General features: G+C 36.7%; 1 protein-coding gene across 4 annotated transcripts in view; it reads left to right on the top strand.

Annotated features, from left to right (window-relative positions):
* The window catches only part of SESN1 (sestrin 1), a 115,542-nt gene extending 93,283 nt beyond the window's left edge, over positions 1–22,259 (top strand). For 2 of the 4 annotated variants that reach the window (XM_040474329.1, XM_040474332.1), the window contains exons 2-10: positions 7,104–7,169; positions 7,949–8,149; positions 8,778–8,960; positions 10,926–11,168; positions 14,696–14,843; positions 16,551–16,663; positions 18,947–19,137; positions 20,386–20,530; positions 21,085–22,259. In XM_040474329.1, coding sequence (XP_040330263.1) covers positions 7,104–7,169; positions 7,949–8,149; positions 8,778–8,960; positions 10,926–11,168; positions 14,696–14,843; positions 16,551–16,663; positions 18,947–19,137; positions 20,386–20,530; positions 21,085–21,171 — 1,377 coding nt within the window. In that variant the 3' untranslated portion in view covers positions 21,172–22,259. Of the gene's footprint in view, positions 1–68; positions 285–1,261; positions 1,563–7,103; positions 7,170–7,948; positions 8,150–8,777; positions 8,961–10,925; positions 11,169–14,695; positions 14,844–16,550; positions 16,664–18,946; positions 19,138–20,385; positions 20,531–21,084 lie in introns of those variants that run through there. The other 2 variants (XM_040474330.1, XM_040474331.1) reach the window with 2 other exon arrangements.
* Positions 22,260–22,928: the final 669 nt, after the last annotated feature.

Here is a 22,928-nt window from a genome sequence, read left to right as displayed (position 1 = left end):
GGAGTGACGGCGGGGGCGGGGGCGGGGGCGGGGCCGCGCGGCTTGTTTGCTCGCGCCGCGCTGCCGCCGAGGTCCGCGCTGCCTGAGGCGCTGCAGCCCGGAGCCCGGCCGTCCGGTCAGCGCTCGCCTTTTCCGCGCCGCCGGGCTTCTCCTGCGCGTCCGCAGCCGGTCCCCGCGCCGACATGCGCCTGGCCACCACCGCGAACCAGGCGTACACGGCCTCGCTGGCCGTCTCGGAGCTGCTGGGCTGCAAGCAGTGCGGCGGGGGCCGCGGCCAGGACGAGGTATCCGGGCGAGGGGCCGGGCGGGCGGGTACCCGGCACAGCTGCCCGGGCTGCACGGAGGTCGCGATGCCTCCCCGCCTTCGTACCCAACAGCTGCGGAGAACGCTCCGCATTGGAGAGTGCCCCGGGAGCAACCGCCCGGCCGGCCGCCCTGCCCGGCGGGGGGCGTCTCGGGCCGGCCCGCGCCCCTCAGGTTGAAGGGGCGGCCTGTGGTGGGAGGGGAGACGGTTTCCCCGGGAGAAAATGCTGAGGCTGGCAGACACAGCTGCCTCGGTCATTTAAATGGAAGTCTCCAAAACGTAAATAACGTCGTCCTGTGTGCAAGTCTCCACAAGTCAGAACCGAACAAAGCTCCAGTCTTAGGGTAGAACAGCCTGTGGATTTTTCTCCCCTCGGCGTCTTGTCACAACATTATCGGTGACCCCCCCCTCCCTTGGCCTCCTACTCAAAAAAAGGGGGGGGGGAATAACATTTGAGTCGGTTAAAAGATGCTGCCGCCTGGAACACGTATGTTCTGCCGGCTCTATGACGTTATGCACCGCGCTTACCCCTGGTTGTTAACCATCCCCGTTGCGCCTGAGACGGCCTTCAGGAGAAAGCGGTTCAGTTGTGACATTTTGTATTTTTCCCAAGGGGTTGTAAATAACGGCCCCACTTGAAAGTTGCTAGTACAGCTAACCGAAATCTGAGCCTTTAAAAGGCTTTCGTTCAAAAGGTGACAAAGGAGAAAGAGAAACTGTCATTAAAGTTTGAATTGAACTCAGAACGCTGGGTTGCCATCGGTCACGAAATCTAGGAATGTCTCCGCAGCGTTGCCCCCTTAGGGGACTCCGTTCTAGTGTTTCTGTTGTTTCGTAAGTGGAGACTGCGTGGCGAGTGGACTGCATGGATTCACGCAACTTGAAGAGAAGACCTCGTGGGGGCTATAGGACACACTTTCCTGGATTTTAACGTTAGTGGGTACATGATACGCTCCCCGTTGTGTACAGATCATGCAGCAACCTAAACACCAACAAAACTTGCGCTGCCTGTTGCTTTGGAAACTCTATCAAAGAAACAAAACCGTGTGGAAGTGTTGACATCCTATTTCTGGTTTCCGTTTGCAGGCCATAACAGATCTTTTCTCATTCTGACTAGAGGCGATCCCCAGTCGCGGAGCTTGAATAGCTGTTATTTCTGATGGTGTTTGGGTGCAGAATCCCGGTTCTCGCCCAGATCTAGAGTCTCTAAATATAGCCGCGAAAACTGGAAGATGAAGGGATACATTGTAGCTTGCTGGTTGGTTTCCGTGCCCGTGGGATTGTGTTTAGGAAACTAGGAAGCCTTGCGGAGTTGTATTTTATCACTTTTAACACATCCGACATGTGGGAAAATAAGTCAGGAAGTAGTGCTTTATAGGAAAACTATTCATTTTACAAAAGAATTAATAACATGACTCTTTCAACTAGCATGCCTCCAAATAAAATGCTTTAAAATGAAACACTTTTCAGGGATGGAACTCCTGACTAAAATACAGGGCACACACATGGCCTAAGTCAGCCTTACAAATCCAGTACTTTGAAGTCAGTGAGGTTTTTGTTTTGTTTTGGTTTTTTGTTTTATAGTTTTTTTGAGGTTTGTTTTTTTTTTAAATATGTTTTATAGAAGACCAGAGACTGGAAAAAGAGGTACCTGAACTTTCAGTATTTCCAAGTTCCCAAGCAGAGGTAATGACAATGTTAAAAGAAGCACCAGTACATTTGTTATAGCAGGAATATATTTTTGTTCCTTCTACATCTTTTCATTTCTGTTCAAAATTTTTGAATGTCAGAAGCCTAGCACCAGCTCTAGGAAATGATTCTCCTAAAGAAGGGAGAGTGGGGTGGGAGCTTTCACTTTTTACACAATTTGTCATTGCCTAGTTGAAACACATACTGCTTTTGTAATTTTTTTTTTCAATCAAAATTAATATGAGCATCATGGTTATTGGTATAAGACGTCTGGACAGTTTTTTAAAAGTGCCCCAAGCCCAGTGAGAAAAATGATTCAAATGACTTAATCATATTTACTTTTCCACTTGTTTTGCAAGTGGGTAGACACTAGAAGCCAAGAAATGCTTTTATTTTGCATTTGTGGCACATCACTGTCTCACTTAAAGGAGGATATTGCTGTAGATTCCTAAATGTATCTCTGACCAATTTGGAAATGATCAGAGCAGTACTTTTAGCATGCCAACACTGATTCGTAAGGTGATACAATACAGATACAGTGTTTCTGTGGTACTGTCTACATTTGCTAAGAAGTTTCATATTGTGAAAATGAGTGTCTTAGTATTACATGCTACTGAAGAAATAGATGTTATGTCAGAGATTTGCAGCGGTGTTGTCATGGCAGAGGCTGTTGCTGTCTTTTTCAAAATGCTGATTAGGAGAATTGTTGAGAGGAAAGAACTGTTAGTTCCCATGTTAGTTTTTCCAGCCACACCTTCACCAAAGGCCTGTGAGGTTTGTGCTGTGATTAGCATCTACATCTGCTTTTTAAACAAGGCCATTTGCTATCGACAGTTCTGTGTCTTAGAATCTGGATTGGCCAAAACGTATTTAAAGCCTGTAATTAATTTTCTTCAACAGCAACAGATAAGGCATAATTGAAATAACGTTTAGGAAATTATGAAATGCAGTTAGTTTGGCTTATGATCACCCTATTGAAGACCTGTAGTACCTTTTTAAAATCAACACCTGCTAGAAGATAGGGTAGTAGCTAATTTGTCATGTTGACTAGGAAAAGAAGTATTCAGAAAATGAGTTTTCCAGAAAATTAGCCTTTTAGAAACCAAGAATCCTATTGCATAACAACAGTGATATCCAAAAGGACCTTTAAGGTGTCAAAAACTCTTACAGAGGCTCAAAAGAGTAATAATGACAACTCTAGAACCAGATTTCCTAGATTCAACCCCTGTCTGCACCACTCGCTAATACTAACTGAGCTAGGTACTTAATTTCAAATTACATACATATGTATAATTTATAAATTATTATATGTGATTACTTTATGTTTATAATTATTGTATGTTACATAAACATTATATAGAATTTGCTATATATAGAAATATATATAATTTATAAAATCATCTCCTTCCTGCCTGAATCTGGACTAGGATATGGATGGAGTCTTCGAGCTCATCAGTTGATATTCTTGTATCTCTCTCCTGTACCTCATCTATTAAGAAAGAGAGCAAAGGACATTGAGTAAGCCTTCAAATATGGAGAATAAGTTGATGTGAGTCTAGAATAGTACTCACTATATTTCCCATTAAATTAGTCGATCAGTCCTTTTTGGGAAAGACTTGATTTTTTTTTAAGTATATCAGTGTCTCCCTTCCCCCAGTCTTTTCTTTCACTTCCTCTCCTTTTCCTTCCTACCATTTCCCTTTCTGCCCTTAAGGAATGGCACAGACCTCTCACAACTTCTTCATCTTAATAGGAAATTGACCCTGGTAGTCTGGATGTGAGCTGGGTACAATTCTACTTTATCCGGAACTAGACTTAGGTAAAATAATGAAATTGGAATCTTGAATGTCAGAGACTTCTTTCCATTCCTTTCCTTTCTTCGGTTTATCTTCTCTTCCATCTCCAGTTTTCTTGCCAGACTGGTACCTCATCAAGGAATTAATGTAACCTCAACAATAAGAGATTATTAGCATAATTGGTCTATAATCCATTCCCAAGAATGTTTACTTTTAGTTAACATCCTGCTTTAAAACACATAGTTTTTCACTCTGAAAGAATGTTTGTCTAAAGGAACTGTGAAGGAAGGTTTTGCCCACTGAAGGGAAGGAATAGGGGAGACAGTGATACAAGTATGACCATTAAATTTGGCTGTAGGGGTAGACTTTCAAAGACTTGAAAAGTATATAGGACCATTGGGAAAGGTCTTTGCTATACTTAAAGGAAAATACTCCATTCTGAAACACTGATAGCCACTTTCTTTGAATTCTAAACTATTGTTTTATGATAGTTCAGTATGTAAAGTATATATTTGGTATAGAAACAAAACCAAAATAATATAATTCAACCTCTTTGTTTTGAGGTCCATGTGCTATCAGTCTTGTTATTAAAAATATGTATATGCCACCCACATGTTGCTAATTTAAAGTCCTATAAATGGAATTGCTAAGTTTTTTTTCTTTCCTTACAGATAGTAACAACATATATGCATCTTACGCACTTTGCTCTCCCCTACCTCACCCCCCTGATGCACACTCAATATATATCTTGAAGGTCTTTTAAAGCCAACTCATACAGAATTGCTTCATTCTCCTTGTAAGGACTGCATATAATTCTAGTCTGTGGTCATACTACATTAAAACAGTCCTGTTGATGAGAGCTCAGGTTGTTTTATATTTTGTACTATTACAAACAATGTTGCAGTGATTATCCTTTTACCTATGGCATGTCTATGAGTACAGGTCAGCATTTAAATTGAAATTGTTGACTCAAAGGATTTGTGACTTTTTAATTTCAATCATTATTACAAACTACCCTCTCTATAAGTTGTAGTGATTTACACTTCTTATGTATTCCTTGATCTTACTTCCTCACACTTCACAACACTCCCATGAGAAATGTATAAGTAACGAATATTTATCCACCTCCTCTTCAGCACAGCCTACTATTAAACTTTTGATCGTCAGCAATCTTTTAGGTGAAAAATAGTATCTCAGTGTAGCTAACTTAAAGTTTTATTGTGAGGTTGACCATTTTTCAGCCATTTCTTTGAACTGTCCGTGTCCTTTGTACATTTTTCTATCAGGTTGTTGTAGGTTTTCTTACTGATTTGTAGGTGTTTTCATGTACTCAAGAAATTTAGCCCCTTTGATATAGAAACTGCAAATATATTTCCCGATTTTCTGTTTGCTTTTGACTTTTTTATATGTTTATTTTTCCCATGTGAAAGTCTTTATTTTTATGTCATTAGATTTACTAGTTTTCTATTTTACGACTTCTGGGTTTTATGACATTCTTAGGCCTAACTTCATTCCATGAGTGTTTTCTTCCAGCACTTACGTTTTTTGGTTTGGGGTGTTTGTTTTTTTTTTAATACTTACCTCTAATTTAACTATGATTTATGGTTCTAACTTTACTTTTTTCTGAGTGGCTATCTAGTTGTATCAAGATCATTTGTTGAATAATCCATTTCTCCTCCATCTGAAATACTACATTTTAACACAGTACAGTCTCAAGAATAGTAGTGTCTCTCAGGTATAAAAAGAGTGATAAACTCTTGAAATGGGCATTTTCCTAAAATGCATTTTATTTAAATAATATAGTGAAGAAATGAAGAGGGGTAAATGTTGAATGTAACCTTAACATTTTGCCCAATATATCTTGATATCTATGTAATTGGATCAGAAATTCAGCAGTTAGAAAGGCTAATAGAGTCATTGTTTTATATAAATGGCTGCATTTGTGTTAAGATGATGTATTGAATAGAAGGAATGTGGAGGTTTTTTTCTTGCATTTATTACGGGCTAATAAAATTAAGACATGCCTATGGCCAGACCAGTGAATTGAGTGCCTCCTCTAGTGAAGGGTATAGTTAGAGCATTGCTGTGTTCAGTGTAAGTGTATTGGCAAGTGTATTTGAATTGGCATCTTAAGTTATCCCAATAAAGATTTTCTTCAGTTTTGTCCTGCCTGCTTAATTTTTAAAAATCCACTCTGCTCAAAAGGTTTTCATTCACTTGGACCAGATTTTTTGAATTGCTGCCACATATCCTTCTCTGTCTGCAAACCACCCCCCCCCCTTTTTTTTTTCTTTAAAAGGAACATCCTGAAGGACTTTTGGAAGCAGTAGAGGGTACAAATAATATTTGTATGTAGTTATATAAGCAAGGGTTTAATATTTAGATATGTAAACTTCAGGAATTTGGGGGGGATTTTTTTGTTGTTTTTTTTTTTTTTTAGAAACCAGATTGATAGGACATGAGCCTTAAAAAAAAAAGTTATTATTTTAGTTTTGTTTCTCTAATCACACAGTATTGGGGAAAAGATGGACCTTTAATACGTACTTGTCACTTTTTGTTAACCACACTACCCTGTCACATCAAATATAGGTTTCTAGTAGACTCTCAAGTACAGGGTTCTAGATTTACTATGTCAAAGGGCAGAAAACCTTTATTTGTTAATCAGTTGGGCTTCTCTAAAATATAAGCAAAATTGATAACATACTATAAATAAAAGATTTAAAGCAAACTCGCAAAGTTAGTTTCTCGAAGATTGTTTTACTCAGCCACAGAGAAAACATGCCCTGCAGTACTTTCTTTTATGGATTTAAGTAACTACTTTTTATTTTTCATAGTATTTCTTCTATTGTGAAGTGTTATTGTAGATGTAATAATAATTAACACTCCTTTCAACTTAAGACATCTAGGCAGAGGTTAGTGAGTTTTCATTTCCTGACAAGATACACAGGGGTTGATGTTTTGGTTGGTTGAGTTTTGGATGTACAAACACATTGGTCTTATTTTGTATCAGTGACAGTCCACAGGGTTGGTTGCTATGTGCTGAACTTTCTGTTCTAGACTTTCTGCCAAGTACTTTATGCAAAACTCTGGTTTTAGTGAAACAGGTTTTATTGTTTTTAGTCTGTGTCATATTATAAGCTCTTGTCAGCCATATGATGCAAACAGAGGAGTTGGTATGTATATATGGCCATGAAAACAAACCACTAAAACAAGCCTGTCTCTGTTCAACTGGTTGTTTTTCCTCCCATTCCTGTAGCCTCAGTTAATGTTGTTTACTGCTGAGAAGCCTGAGATGGTGTAATTTTCTTTTCTAGGAACTTGGAATTAGAATTCCTCGACCACTAGGACACGGACCAAGCAGATTCATCCCAGAAAAGGAGGTATGTTGTTTGTGAAAGTACATAGTGAACTGTATGCTTTTAAGGAAAAGCTTTCATGACCCACATCTTGGCATCTGAACAACTGTTGGACAACAACATGTTTTACGCAGAGTTGATCGCAGTTAATCATCATGCTTTGGCAGTGAATCTGTGGGATTAGAAAGCTGTTATAGTCATGTTGATTTCTAGTATTTCATGACGCTTTTCTAACACCCATATTTAATCTAGGAAAGGCAAGACTTGTTTTTGACCAATAATACTCCATCTCTTTATATTTAGATGTTTAGTTAAGTGCATGCTCATAAGCTGAGTTACTTGGTCTTGACCATCTCCACAGGCTGGTGTCAATGCTAGATTGGATGTTTAATTCTAAATATGTAAAACTCCTATGCTTTAGATCTCCTTAAATTTTGGTTCTCCTTAAATTGAGACTAGGCGTTATAAGGAAAGGGTAAAGTCTTTAGAGTCCGTTTGCAAGCTCTGCAAATTTGATAATCTAAATCTGCTTCTTTATCTGGATTCTGGCCAAGTCTGCAAGCAGCCTATCTAGGTGGCCTTTAATGTTCGGCCTTTGTTGTTTATCTACTACCTACTACATAATATTCAACTGTTTATTCTTCTGTCTCGCTGCTAGTTGAGTTAAAGTTTCAGAATTATAACCTTTCTCTCAAGCCAAATTTAACCTGGTTGTAGATGACACTTAAAAAAAATACGTATGCACTGCATTCTAACACCAATTTACAATTTATGTAACCATGGTTTTCCTCTCTTTCCTACAGATTCTCCAAGTGGGAAGTGAAGACGCACAGATGCATGCTTTATTTGCAGATTCTTTTGCTGCTTTGGGTCGTTTGGATAACATTACATTAGTGATGGTTTTTCACCCACAGTATCTAGAAAGTTTCCTAAAGACTCAACACTATCTACTGCAAATGGATGGGCCATTGCCCCTACATTATCGGCACTACATTGGAATAATGGTTTGTAAACGTTAAATGAAAAATTCCTTCTGCCTCCTTTATTAATCGTTTTAAGAGATGGTTAATGCTTTAAACACAGGGATGAATACTTATATTCTGACTTCTAATTGGATTCCTGTTAGGTAGTATGTGGTTTTCCTCTTACTAAATAAGTATACTCTCAGATGTATCTGTAAAAAGAAACAAGTGTTTATACATTATTAAGAACCATTTTCCATTAAATGAGAATAAAGAAGAACACAGGATCTATTCCACTGTTACAAATAGTTCACATTGACCTAAGTGGTACTACTCCTGTTCGATTTGTAAATTATACTCCATTATTTTATGGTTGGCACCTTAATTGAAGTTTGTTAATCTGAGGATCTGAAAGTTATATAAATACAATTCCTAAGGCTCAAATACTTTTATCAGCTATTCAGTTTGTTTTGGGGATATTTCTGAGGTCTTTCTATGGTGTGTGTGATTTTTTTTAATGTTTATATGAAACTGCATTTCTGTGGTTTATGAAAAATTTGCAAACGGACTAATCAAAACACTTGCTGTTTTACCCATTATAAAGGAAAAATATTCATAGTTTAAAATTTTAATATTTATAGTTAGATTGATCTTTTTGTTTTCTCTTAAGGCTGCAGCAAGACATCAGTGTTCCTACTTAGTGAACCTCCATGTAAATGATTTCCTTCATGTTGGTGGAGACCCCAAATGGCTTAATGGTTTAGAGAATGCTCCTCAAAAACTACAAAATTTAGGAGAACTTAATAAAGTGTTAGCCCATAGACCTTGGCTTATTACCAAAGAACATATTGAGGTAAGTAGAAGTGTAATGTATCTAAGGTGTCACTTAAAAAAGATTTTTTTTTAAATAGACTTTAATCTTTAGAGCAATTTTAGGTTTACAGAAAAATGGCACAGAATATTCTCATATTCTACCCTCCTGAGACTCCCCCCAAGTCTCTTTTATTAACATCTAGCATTAGTATGATAACATTTGCTATAATTAAAGAATCAATATTGATCAATTAACTATTAACTAAAATCTGGGGCTTACCTTATGGTTCACTCTTTGTGTTGTATAGTTCTATGGGTTTTGACAAATGCTAATGTCATCTATCCACCATTACACTATCATACAAAGTCGTTTCACCGCTCTAAAAATCCTGTGGGCTCCACCTATTCATCTCCCTCCCCTTTTCCCTGAAACCCTGCAACTACTGATGTTTTTACTGTCTATAGTTTTGCCTTTTCCAGAATGTTACATAGTTGGAATCATACAGTATGTCATCTTTTCAGACGAGCTTCTTTTACTTATCAGTATGCATTTACGGTTCCTCCATGCATTTCCCATGGAAAATTTATTTTATTTATTACTGAATAATAATACACCAGTGTATGGAGTTACCATAGTTTGTTTGAAAGCCATCTTGGGTTGCTTCTGGTTTTGAGCAGTTACAATATAGCTGCTATAAACATTCACATGCAGGGGTTTTTTGGTGAACATAAGTTTTCAAAACAGGTAAATAATTAGGAATGTGATTGTTGGATTGCATGGTAAGCCTGTGTTTAGCTTTGTAAGAAACTGGGAAAAGGTCTTCCAAAGTGACTGTACCAGTATGCATTCCCAGAAGCAGTGGATGAGCATTCCTATTTCTCCATATCCTCACCAGCACTTGGTGTATCAGTGTTTTGGATTTTAGCCATTCTGATAGGTGTAAAGTGGCATCTTGTGTATCTTTTTAAAATGCCATTTAAATTAGTGCCTTCTGGTTCTAGGTAGATTGACATTCCCTAAAAGTATCTACCATGCAGTAGAAATACAACATATTTTTGGGCTTATCTTTCTATTTCATAAAACATTTTCAATACTATTATATAATTGAAGCATCTTATTAAGATATAAGATCTGAAATTGATTAATGTAGTATCTATTATATTGTATGGTAATGCAAAATTACACAGGATTATAAAACAAATAATGAAGCAGAAGGGATATGATATGCAAGACTTTGAAGAATCATAGACTTTACCTTGAACATAATTTTTTAAATAATTATAATTTGATGATTTAGGAATATGCAGAGTCAAGTTCAAACTACTGCCTTTAAAATTCCTTGAGACAGTTTGATAATAAAGAAAAACACAGACATATTTTATACGGTAGCTTCCACTTTAAATACAGATTTATTACATTTAGATTGAGACTTTGAACTAACAGTGAAAGCATTCAGAATCCGGCATCTGAAATATGGCAACTGCTTTTAAACAAAAAGCATTCTATTACATTTTAAAATCAGGATTTCAGAAAATCAAAATAATAATGAATATGTCATTATCAGGTTATGTTAAGCTCTGTTTGTAAATACATAATTCATAAAAAATTATATTAGCAAACTCTGGGTTCTATGTGTCTCAAATTATAATTGTACCCTAGGTTTTATACAGTGACTACTCCTGTTTTTAAGTTTATTTATTTATTTTGAGAGAAAGCACATGCATGCACCTGCACACATGAGCAGGGGAGGGGCAGGGAGAGAACCTCAAGCAGGCTCAATGCTGCAGGCTCAACACTGTCAGCTCAGAGCCTGATGTGGGGCTCAAACCCATGAACCGTGAGATCATGACTTACGCCAAAATCAAGAGTCAGATGGATGCCTAACCTACTGAGCTACCCAGGTGCCTCCTAATCCTGTTTTAAATAGATTAAATACCAAGATGAACTATTTACTTTTACCAACACCATAACCAGTGTAAAAATATGTTCTTTTTTTTTCTTAAGGGACTTTTAAAAGCTGAAGAGCACAGCTGGTCCCTTGCAGAACTGGTACATGCAGTGGTTCTCCTCACACACTATCATTCTCTTGCCTCATTCACATTTGGCTGTGGAATCAGTCCAGAAATTCATTGTGATGGTGGCCACACATTCAGACCTCCTTCTGTTAGTAACTACTGCATCTGTGACATTACAAATGGCAATCACAGTGTGGATGAGATGCAGGTCAACTCAGCAGGAAATGTTTCAGTAAGTATCTATTATTTGTTACAGGATTATCAAGACTAATCATAATGATTGCTGCTATATTATTTTTTCATGTGACTTCTTAGAAAACCTACCCTGTTAGGCCCCTCTACCTGTTCATTCAGCAAGTATTTACTGACTGCCTATAAATGCTCAGCAGTTTAGTGCTAAGGGACATATAAAATTATAAGACCCTTTAAGAGGTTACACTCAAGTGTAATTTTAGGATCAGGAGCCACCAGCATATGCCCCATGAGAGCCAGCTAGTATTGAATGGGTGCTGCAGTGAGATGAGGGGAGGCTGAGACCATGCAAGTTAGTGGTGGAGACTCCCTGATGCTGATCACATTCTTTTCCTCTCTTTTGCATAAAAGAAACAGGCTGGTTTCTTAATTATCTTTTAGAAGAGTTAATCAGCCTTTATCTAGAAATTTCTCCTTTTAAAATTCTTTTTCATGTTTAACTTGGCACAAATATATATATAAGTGAAAGTAAATTTATTAAAATGTTTTCTATTCCTTCTCTGGGTTTTATATTTTCTCAATTTTGTTATTCCCTTGAAACAGATTAGAACAAGTTGAATGTTCTATAAGCAGATTTTAATTCCTGAATACAATGAGTCAAAATCCCCTTTGCATTCTTTTGCTATAGTGAAAAGATTTCCAAAGAGAAATCACAGAAACAACATCACAGTCTTCTGAATACTTTGCATGCATACATTTTCTCGGTTATATTATTCCTTTGAAACAGATTTGAACAGGTCGAATTACCTTTAATGTATATATTTGACTGTGGGCAGGTTACCTCCCTGAGCCTCTGTTCTTTCATGTCTAAATAGAGGTCAGACATAAGGTTATTTGAGGTTTAAATGAAATGTCTCTAAAGAAATAAAAGGCCTAGTACAGCTGGTATTATTTATCAGGTGCTAAATAAAAAGTAGCATTTACATATGGTGAGATTAGCACATGAAGGAAAATAATTTTCCCAGGATTGATCACTTGTGAGCTGATCACAAGGCCCAAGACCATCAGTTTCACCCTGTTGAGCCACCTGGATTAATGTTATAGGCTGTAATATTGGCCACTGATCATTTATTAAAACTTATATGAGATGGTCTAAGGGAAAATATATGTATTAGTTGTTAGGATGCTTGGAGTTGGATTGTGGTCCTTCCCCACCTTTGATTTAGGACAAGGCTGAAGAAAATAATGGGGTTGGGGGTAGTCTTACAGTGCCTTTGGAAGGGCCAGAACTTGCCTTAAATCTTCCTCAACCACATAAGTATTTCATGTATTAGTGCTTGAGAGAATTTGAATGTAGGATGGGTTCAACTACACAAAAGGAAAAGATATTTACCACTTCTTTTTAATATGAAGTAAAGAGGCCACCTCTTAGTGCTAAAATGGTATGTAGTACATGAACACGCCTTCTTTCATTACAGAAAATTCCAAAATTTGTACTTTTTGTGTGGGAGTGTAGAAAGGCAAGAATGCTTTCCTGAACAACGGATGAATTAGCAGTAGCTTTAGTTTGTTTGTACGTAGGTACAGTTGGAGCACTAGGTATGTATGTACTCTGGACTACTTAGAAGTAGGTTTTTGAATGTAACAAGTCAACTTGAGTTGTAATATATTTTGGGAAATCAGTACACATTGTGACTGTAAACATTGTACTGTAAATGTTCTGTAGTTTTTCCCTAATAAAATTTTTGGGGTAAAGGGTAAAAAAAAAAAAAAATAGCACAAGGCTAAAAAAGTACTTGATTGTCTCTAGTTATTCCTCTGTTACATGAGGTTAGTAGTAAAATAATATAAATTTTAAATTTCTCTACTAGTCCCTGAGTTTGCTATTTAAAAGGTTTATGGCCCACACTGAGGGCACTTGTCAGTGAGCTAATATAGTTTATTCTTCAGGTACGTATCAGATGTCTGACTCAGTTCAATTCAGATACAAGTGGTTAAAAAACCAAAAGAATTTCCTCATACAATATTAACATTTTAATATCAAAATTAAATGCCTTTTTTTTTTACACTAACAACTTTAATAGATTTTTTAAGGAGCAAAAGAAATGTACTTTATTTCCTTTACTTCTTCACTTTAAATCAATCAAGAATTGTCTTTCATAAGAATACTTACAATTTGGGCTGTTTTAGGAGAAGGTAGCTACACAGAACAGGTAGTATAATGAAGGATAATGTGAGTTGACAAAAACCTTAATATATATATATATATTTTTTTTTTTTTTGGTAAACCTTGGGTCATTCTTTTCAGCCCTTTATTTGGCCACCGACTCTCTCTTAGGAGTAATTAAGGAGAACTATGTACCAGAAGAACCTTTAATACATCATAGAAACACTTTCTATCATGATATTGTGAGAGGAAGTACTCACTATAGGGTGCTTCAGTATAACTGTTAGGATCATACGAAAATATAAAGCACCAGTAGTATAGATTTTTTGTTTCTTAATGTAGAATTATCCTTACAAGCTTTCTGCAACAAATATTTTGCAAATATCTACTATGTGCCAGGTATTATGCTGGGCTCTGAATATATACTCGTAAATTAGACAGGTCCCCTGTCTTTATGAAGGTTTGGTTTGAGGGAGGCAGGCATTAAACCAGTATCATGCAGTAACTATTACAAATTGTATCTGGTGCTCTGAAGGAATGAGCAGAATGCTGTGTGAGAATAATTAGGGTGGCAAGGTTTGGGATGGGGGGACAAGACAGGAAAAGCAAGTAAGCTGACATGAGTAGGACCAATGGGTGTAAACCAGGAAAAGAGTATAAGAGTAGGGGAAGAACATTCCTAGCAAAAGATATGTATAATGAGGAAAACATTAATTTTGTGTTTGAACACTGAGATTTGAAATTGGAAGATTTCTTACTATTTTATAAGATAAATTCCACAGATTTGATCCCAGTTCCATAGTAAGGATGCAGCAGGGTATTGTTTGGCCAGTTCAAGTCCACTGGCCAGTCCTCCTGCGTCTGTCAGACCTATTAATACAGATGTCACTGCTCTAGTCATCCCAGCAAGTGACAGCTGCCAACCCCATTTGCAGAGGTCATGTGGAGAATTCCAGCCCTGTAAGGACACATTTCATTCTTAATTGGTAAATTCGAGCTGATTACTATAATTTGAAGATGATAGACACATGTTGACAGTGTGCCCAAATGTGCATAGTTGAAGCAAAACCACTTAAACTTTGTATCTTATTTAAGCCGTTGTAAGTTGATGATTAGTGTTTAATTTTAATTCTTAAAACTTAGCATTAACAGTAACGACATTATTACTAATTTTTAAGGTAAAAATATTGTGTTCTTAAAAAACTTATTTTAAAATCTGTAGACCTGTGTATGTACACCAAAATATTTTCATTTTTTTATTCATTCATGTACATTAAAATTATAAGATCTATTTTTCCTATATTCTGTTGTCTCATAAGAATTTGTATCTTAATAAAAGAAAATTTTTAAATTTCATCCTTTGTCTGAAATATACAACATTAATTATATTTTCTCTTCAGGTAAGTGATTCGTTCTTTGAGGTCGAAGCCCTCATGGAAAAGATGAGGCAGTTACAGGAATGTCGAGATGAAGAAGAGGCAAGTCAGGAAGAGATGGCTTCACGTTTTGAAATAGAAAAAAGAGAGAGCATGTTTGTCTTCTCTTCAGGTAAAAGCAATCATTACATAGTCAAAAAAATTTCTATTGCTTACAAAAAAGATCCCCACTTTTTTTAATGTTTGTTTATTTTTGAGAGAGAGAATCCCAAGCAGGCTTCACGCTATCAGCACAAAGCCCAACTTGGGGCTTGATCTCAGGAACCATGGGATCATGACCTGAGCCAAACTTGAGTTAGATGCTTAACAGAGTGAGCCACCCAGGTGGGGGTGAGAATTTAGATAAGTTTTTATATATATATTTTTTTTACTTTTATCTTTTAATTTTATTAGAGAATTTAAATAATAGTTTTAAAACATAAATCCAAATATGTTTTTCCTTTTAGATAAGCTATTATTGCATAGGTGTTCCTACCTATAAATAAAGCAGGCAACCTAGAAAAAGAAGTTATAGTATAAATAGCACTAGACTAAAAGAGGACATTTGATTTGGTTTTTATACTAAAATCACTGCTAATAAACTTTGTGAATGTAAGGCACTTAACATATGAATGCTCTCTTTTTTCTCTTCTTTAAAATTAGGATATTGGGGGTACCTGGGTAGCTCAGTTGGTTAAGCGTTTGACTCTTGAGTTTGGCTCATGATCTCACAATTTGTGAGATCAAGCTCCGAGTCAGGCTCTGCACAGCCTGCTGAGGATTCTCTCTCTCCCTTTCTCTCTGCTCCTCTCCCATTCACATACTCTCTATAAATAAATAAACATTAAAGATATTAAATAAAATTAGGAAATTTTATAAGCCCTGAGATTACTTTTTAGCTTTAAAATAAAATGATTTGTGAAATTATTTGTCAGTTGTTAGACAACTGATGACAAATGTAAATTCTTTATGTTTGGCCTTTATATACAGGCTATACAATTTAATATATAAATCAGGTAATTTACAGGAAATGTATTTTGATAACAGAGAGAAAGAGTGTATGTGTTAAATACCAAGTTTCCTAATAGCAAACAAAAAAATCACATTTTTTCTTAAAGTTTATTTTGAGAAAGCAGGAGAGAGATCCCAAGCAGGCTCCTTGCTGTCAGCACAGAGCCTAGTTTCACAAACTGTGAGATCATGACCTGAGCCAAAATCAGGAGTCAGATGCTTAACTGACTGAGCCACCGAGGCACCCCAGAAAAAATCAAATTTGTATAAATGAAGGTTGGATGTTATCTTGTTTCTCCTTGAGGAAAAGTTTTTGTTTCTATTTACTTCAAACGAACATGAAAGCAATCCAGAAAGGCTTTAGAGCATTTCAGGAAACACTGTAAAAATGATTCACCATTGCAGTATTGTTTCTAGGACCCTTTGAGGTGTTAGATCATATTATATATTGTAGGACATTAATATTTAACCAGAAATCATTCAAGTGCTAAAGTATAGAGCATAGATGATTTATCACCATAAAGATTATCCAAAAGGGTGTTCAGACTTTGAGTACATGCTTTTAAGTAGAACTGGGAATACAGAGGGTATAGGAAAGAGAAAAATGCAAGGCATAAAAAATTCAACCATGAATATTTTTATAACAGAATCTAATTACATTCCATTTATTGGTAAGTAAGCTACTTTATGGTTTTAAGACTTAAGTTGGTTACTCACTGTCAGAGGGCTATCCTGTTTTTACTTATTATAGGTAAAATGAATTTTAACTAGCATTCTGTTTTTGAAAAGCTTTAAGTGGCTTTTTTTTTTTTTTTTTTAATTATTTCAGATGATGAAGAAGTTACACCAGCAAGAGATGTATCTCGTCACTTTGAGGATACTAGTTACGGCTATAAGGATTTCTCTAGACACGGGATGCATGTTCCAACATTTCGAGTACAGGTAAAATTGCACATGACTAGTTAGAAATAGTTCCGTCTGACTTAAAATAAGAAAAAGCCCCCTGGATTTGAGAATTCTAGAATGTTGAAGAAGTAACTTTTATCAGGCAATTCCTTTAAATATATTTATTTTATTGTTGAAGTTCATAAATCAGATATCAAAACACGTTCACCCATAAAACTAAATTACAGTAATGGGTTAGGTTCGCAGATGGTGTGCCAAAACTCAAGTTCATAATATATCTAAACAATGAATAATACTAGCATTTATAGCATTGGTTTTTCTCCTCCTCTCCTATTGAGCCCCAGCATTAAAGTGAGGCCCTGATATGCACCAGGCCTGAGTAACAAGAGAAATGTCCCCAGCATCCCAAGCATTATGTAAAAGTGAGTAAAGGGAAAGAGGATGAAAAATTCAAAAGTAAAAGATGTGCTTTTTTTACTTTTTTAGGGAGAGTAAGCTTTTGCTTGGTTTGTTTTCTTTATAACTTGGATGAGTTCTTACAGATAGCACAGACAATAAACCATGACAATTACAGTATCCTAATTCCCTGTGAAATATGTACTGAATGTTATTTGGAGCAATGAACATTTTTGAGGGTTTTAAATTAAACTTTGAGAGGATTCACATAAATAGTGATGTGGGGAGTAGAATTATTTTTGGTAGACCCAGTTTCTTTAGCTCCAAAATCATGAACTCTGAAATATACATTAAAACTTCCTCTGTATAATTCTGTATCTATTGAGTCTATGGAAACTTAGGGACCTAGTGGTCCTCTAGGATACTACTAGGCTCCTCCTTTGTTCTTGCTTGGTAGGAGGCACTATGCTAAAAGTGCGTTGCAAATATATCTCAGGAGCAACAGTAGCTATATTCTCTGTTTCCACAGTAAAAGTTAAGAATCATCAGTTAAGCGGGCGCCTGGGTGGCGCAGTCGGTTAAGCGTCCGACTTCAGCCAGGTCACGATCTCGCGGTCCGTGAGTTCGAGCCCCACGTCAGGCTCTGGGATGATGGCTCAGAGCCTGGAGCCTGTTTCCGATTCTGTGTCTCCCTCTCTCTCTGCCCCTCCCCCGTCATGCTCTGTCTCTCTCTGTCCCAAAAATAAATAAATGTTGAAAAAAAAAAATTAAAAAAAAAAAAAGAATAATCAGTTAATCAATTATTGATTGATTAATTCATCAATTTATTCTGTTCTTTAAGCTTTGTAAGACTGCTCTCAATCCAGTCCATTAATAGAAACATCAGCATAACTGTATTCCTTAAATAGCCTATTGTATAAAAATTTAGGTAAATATTCAGATGAGTTGTTATTCCCAACTTCCTCAGTTATTGTGAGGGTCCAGTGTTAATAACTATGTTATCAAAATTATGAAAATTTGGGAACTAGAAAATTGTGTTTCTTTGCTCAAGGGATGAAGATGTTTAAAGGGGCAAAAATTAGGCACAAGGAAGAGTTACAGAATATTTCTACTTGATAGTATAATTGTGTCATGAAATACAATAATTAGAATTGAAGACATCATGTGGGTTGGAAATGTTATGGCATGAGTTAGGATTTGAGAGATTTGCATGGTCCAAAAGCATGGGCATTGTAAAGCAGAGGAGACTATAAGCAATAATTGAGCTTAGATTGAGGGAAGCGATCATAAAGAAATTGGCTGGGCTGCTGAGTGCTTCAAGCAAAGGATTCCTACTTCTGATTACTGTGAAGCTAGTTTAAAATCGGTCAGGTTTGTAGGTTTTAACCAGAGTAATAACATGTCAAAGAGGTGTTTCGGAAAATAAATATGAGAGCAACGTAGAAGTAGCATAGGGGCTTATTTTGCTTGAGGTAGAAAGAAAGGAAGCAGGGAGATTTAGTGTAAGAAAACTAATTAGGAGATTCAGTTAATTATGCTAAGAATTAGGAGGTAGGAGGAAAAGGAATGAGTGATGGTTGTATTGAATTAAAAATTTACAAACTTTGAGGACCATTTAAATAGCTGCAGCAATGGAAAGGGAGAGAGGACTTCCAAGATGGGTCATCTCTGGATGCTGAGTGAGGAGACGGAGAGAGAGAGAGAGAGAGAGACCTGAAAATGGGTGGCCTGTGTTTAGGAGAGAAGAATTCCACTGGTTTTTAAGCTCACTGAATTACAAAAGGTTTGCATGCTGTAGAGAACATACTAGAAAGGCAGTGGATTCCAACTGCCAGTAATCTCACCTAGGTCTACTGCTTTGCCATATGAACTATACTTGGCCACATTTTAATTATTCACATTTGTTCTGTTCTCTGTATTTAGGACTATTGCTGGGAAGACCATGGTTATTCTTTGGTAAATCGCCTTTATCCAGATGTGGGACAGTTGATTGATGAAAAATTTCACATTGCTTACAATCTTACTTATAATACAATGGCAATGCACAAAGATGTTGATACCTCAATGCTTAGACGGGCTATTTGGAACTATATTCACTGCATGTTTGGAATAAGGTTAGTTTTCTTATGTTTACAAAGAAATATTTTCCTTTGAGCTAAATTATTCAAGTGCTTGGAACATATATACACAGAGATGCACTATATATATGTATATATATATTACATATATGTATAATATAATATTCATAAACCATCCCTTCCCCAATAGCTTATTTTTATGCCACTTATGAGTCAAAGAACCAATTTAATGCAGCTTGGTTTATTTCCTCTCTCCTAGCTAGGCAGAAGGGAAAGTTAGGGACATTGCCTCTGGCCCATAGAGGAAAAGTTTGTCACCAGACATCTTTGATATCTTTTCTCTTTGTATCATCTCCTGTCATCTTGGATCTAAGTACCCTTATAGTGCCCTCCTGGCTATTCTCAAGCTCCTTCTGAAGAGTACCTGCTCCCATGATACTTCATCAAAATGCAAAACTTCCATGTCCTGTTAGGTATTCAGCCATATTATGTTATACAGGAAGTGCAGCCATTATATACCACCTTCTAACAGATGTACATAAACACTATGCTATAGGGTTTTCTGATTATTTCAGCTGTAAAATCAGGTTTTCTCTTGCTATTCATTTTATCAGTGACTGGACTATTAGCTTCCAAAATAGTAGTAGAACCAGCTTTGCAAGAGCTGAAACACAAGAGACTTGAGTCCCTGGATGTTCTAGAAACTATAACTCAGTGGAGCAGAGCAGACACTTGTGACTGTTACCATCTTGGCTTAAAGCAGAACAGCTTATCCTAAGTGTAGACACTGTGAGGCTGACTATAAATCATCCTTCCCTCTGGAATAATCATCTGCCATTCCCCCACCATTTTTTTCCTCATCTGATCCCAGAAACTCCTGGAAACATGGGGAAAAAAAAATAATTATTGTTTTCATTTACACAAGTGGATTATGATCTATATATCATGCAGTAGTAACCAGAAATATTAATTTGTGGACTTCTTAATTTTAACAATACTCAAATTGTTTCCACAATTTCCTCAGTGTGATTGCTTCTTTGAATATAAATATATACTGTTGCTTGGGTACTGGCAAATTTTCTATTCATCTCCCTAACTTCTGTTTCTTATCCCCTTTATATTCACTCATTCACCTCCAATTAAACATTATAAAGCAGTTGTTTTTGAGAGATAGCTGCCTACACAGGGAGGGAAGAAGAATACAGCATTTATTAATGTCCATACTTTCAAAAGAAATCAAACTATAAATTGGAAATATATAATTCTCACTTTATCTTTTAACAGATATGACGACTATGACTATGGTGAAATTAACCAGTTATTGGATCGTAGCTTTAAAGTTTATATCAAGACTGTTGTTTGCACTCCCGAAAAGGTTACCAAAAGAATGTATGATAGCTTCTGGAGGCAGTTTAAGCACTCTGAGAAGGTATGTACCTATTGTGGTTTGCCCTGTAACTTAGCAGTGATTCTTACTCTCCTTCATCTAATCTAATGACTCTCAAATTTTTTCCAACCAAGAGAAGAACATTCCAGCACAGCTGTCTCTGGTGTCCCTTGGAAGGGAATCTCATTGTAGTGCTAGAGTAAAAGAATAAAGACAGGGCATCCAGGGCCCCACTTCAGAAGTGCTGGCGTGGCTGTCACTGCTTGGGAGAATTGTTTATAGATATAAATGGTCTGGTCATTGAACCATCTTGGTTATTAAACTATTAAGTGATGATTTGGCAGGGGAGGTTGGTATTCTAATAAAGCAATGTCTAGATTTTCTGAAATATAACAAACCTCTAAGAAGAGATGTAATCAAATATAAGCTCCGTATCTATCCAAAAAGAGCATCAGATGGCTTTCATTTTGAGACAAATTCAAGACTTCTAAGTTATTCAGTGGCACACAGAAAATGTACTTATTTTGGGGGGATACTAGCACTGAAAAGCTGGGAATGCTTACAACTGTACCTTAAATAATGTGTTTTATATTCAGGTTCATGTTAATCTGCTTCTTATAGAAGCTAGGATGCAAGCAGAACTCCTCTACGCTCTGAGAGCCATTACCCGCTATATGACCTGATGCCTTTCCTCCATTAAAGATAATGGAATGATCAGCAGATATAGTCTACAAGGGGAAGGTACTAAGCCCCAGGACCAATGGTAGATAAAAGAATTCAGAAATCCATTGTGCCATGATTCCTTTAGTTTCTGCTATGTTACTGTGGAAATACCACTGCTGGCACGAGCAGTGAATGCTTGGCAGCTTCAAGTGTAGAGCTGTGAAGAAGGGCTGCCATTCACAGTATTTTGCTTTTTGACAGTACAAGATGCTGTATAACTGTTTTAATACAGCAAATAGTAACTCTCCAAATCCTGTTGCTTTTATGTTAAATAAGATAACAAGAATTGGAGCATGCAAAGAATGGGAGTTGGATAATGACATAAGCTTTTTATACGTAAAGAATTTTATTTAGATCCTGGTGCTGCTATTTCTGCTGGTGGAATGAATAGAGTGGCTGTTCCAGTTAAGCTATTAGTAATAAAAGTGAACACTGCTACTATCTGAGCCTACATACATAATTTGCGTGGTTTCAAATTAAACTTGCATATGTGTTAATTTTTTTGCATCTAAAAAAGCCTAGAATTATTACAGCTCAGCAAAGACCATTTCTATGGTAACAGTTCATTTCTTTCATTATAGTTTTTTTTTTAATTCAGCTATTGGATGACATTAAATTACAGTGGCATTCTTAAAGATTTTCTTCAAAAAGCAATCTTAAATGAAAGTGTATAAATTATAAGAAAGCTAGCTATCTTTTGATATGCTGTTTCCCAAGATTCTCTGACACTGGAGGGCAGCTGTCTTGTGCAGTATTTTGTTTCCAGCACTGAAGTTGTGGGAAATGTTGCTGTAGACTGCTGCGCAGTCCCAGGTGCATTCTGCCCCTCTGCTCCTGCCCACCTCGTGGTCCCCACTTTAAAGATTGTGCAGCTCTTTAAAAATAAAGCTGGAAAATATTTTTAGTCAGGTTATCAAATTTGATTTACAAAAATGCTAACTTTGGGAAAAAATGTATTAAGTACTTTGTATTCTGGAAGTGTGAATTGCTTTTGAAGTCTGTCAGTATTATTGGCATTTTTCAATAAATCATTTTTTCTCCAATTTTATGTGCTGTCTCAATCTCATGAAAAATTATGACTTCACAATCAATTACCATTCTGAAGTTCCGTTTACTTTTAATAGCCAAGCAGATTCACAAATAATGCTGTAATCAGATGAGAGACTATTAAATGGCAAACTCTCAATGCCATTTTAAAGGTTACAAAGAGTGGACTTTCATGATCTCACGTAAGACTTTTATGGCCCCATGCCTTGTCCCTTTTGAATGGAGATGTTTTAGAGTTCAAATAAGAATCATTAGAAACAGGGGCACCTGGCTCAGTTGGGTGTATGTAACATGCAGCTCTTGATCTCAGGTCCAGGCCCCACACTGGGTGTACAGATTACTTAAAATCCTTTTTAAAAAAATTATAAACAAGGACTAGAGTGACAACAGGACAGAAAATGGCACTGTCAAGTAGAAATAGCTCTAGTTTTAGAACAAACTGAGGGTTGTTGGGTGGAGGGACAGGCTAAATGGACAAGGGACATAAAGGAGGACACTTGTTGAACACTGGATATTATATGTAAGTGATGAATCATTAAATTCTATTACTGAAATAAAAAAAAAGGGGGGGGGAGGTGCTAACATCTTGTTTGATGGTAATAAACACACGTTCTTGCTTGAAAGGCCCTGCAAGTAGCATAGGTGGATTTAGCAAATTGTGACTTTGTCT

This window comes from Herpailurus yagouaroundi, unplaced genomic scaffold (genome assembly GCF_014898765.1).
Source record: "Herpailurus yagouaroundi ecotype Mexico unplaced genomic scaffold, PumYag 139, whole genome shotgun sequence".
In the NCBI taxonomy this organism is placed as follows: Eukaryota; Metazoa; Chordata; class Mammalia; order Carnivora; family Felidae; genus Herpailurus; species Herpailurus yagouaroundi.
This window is presented reverse-complemented; position numbering and strand designations above follow the sequence as displayed.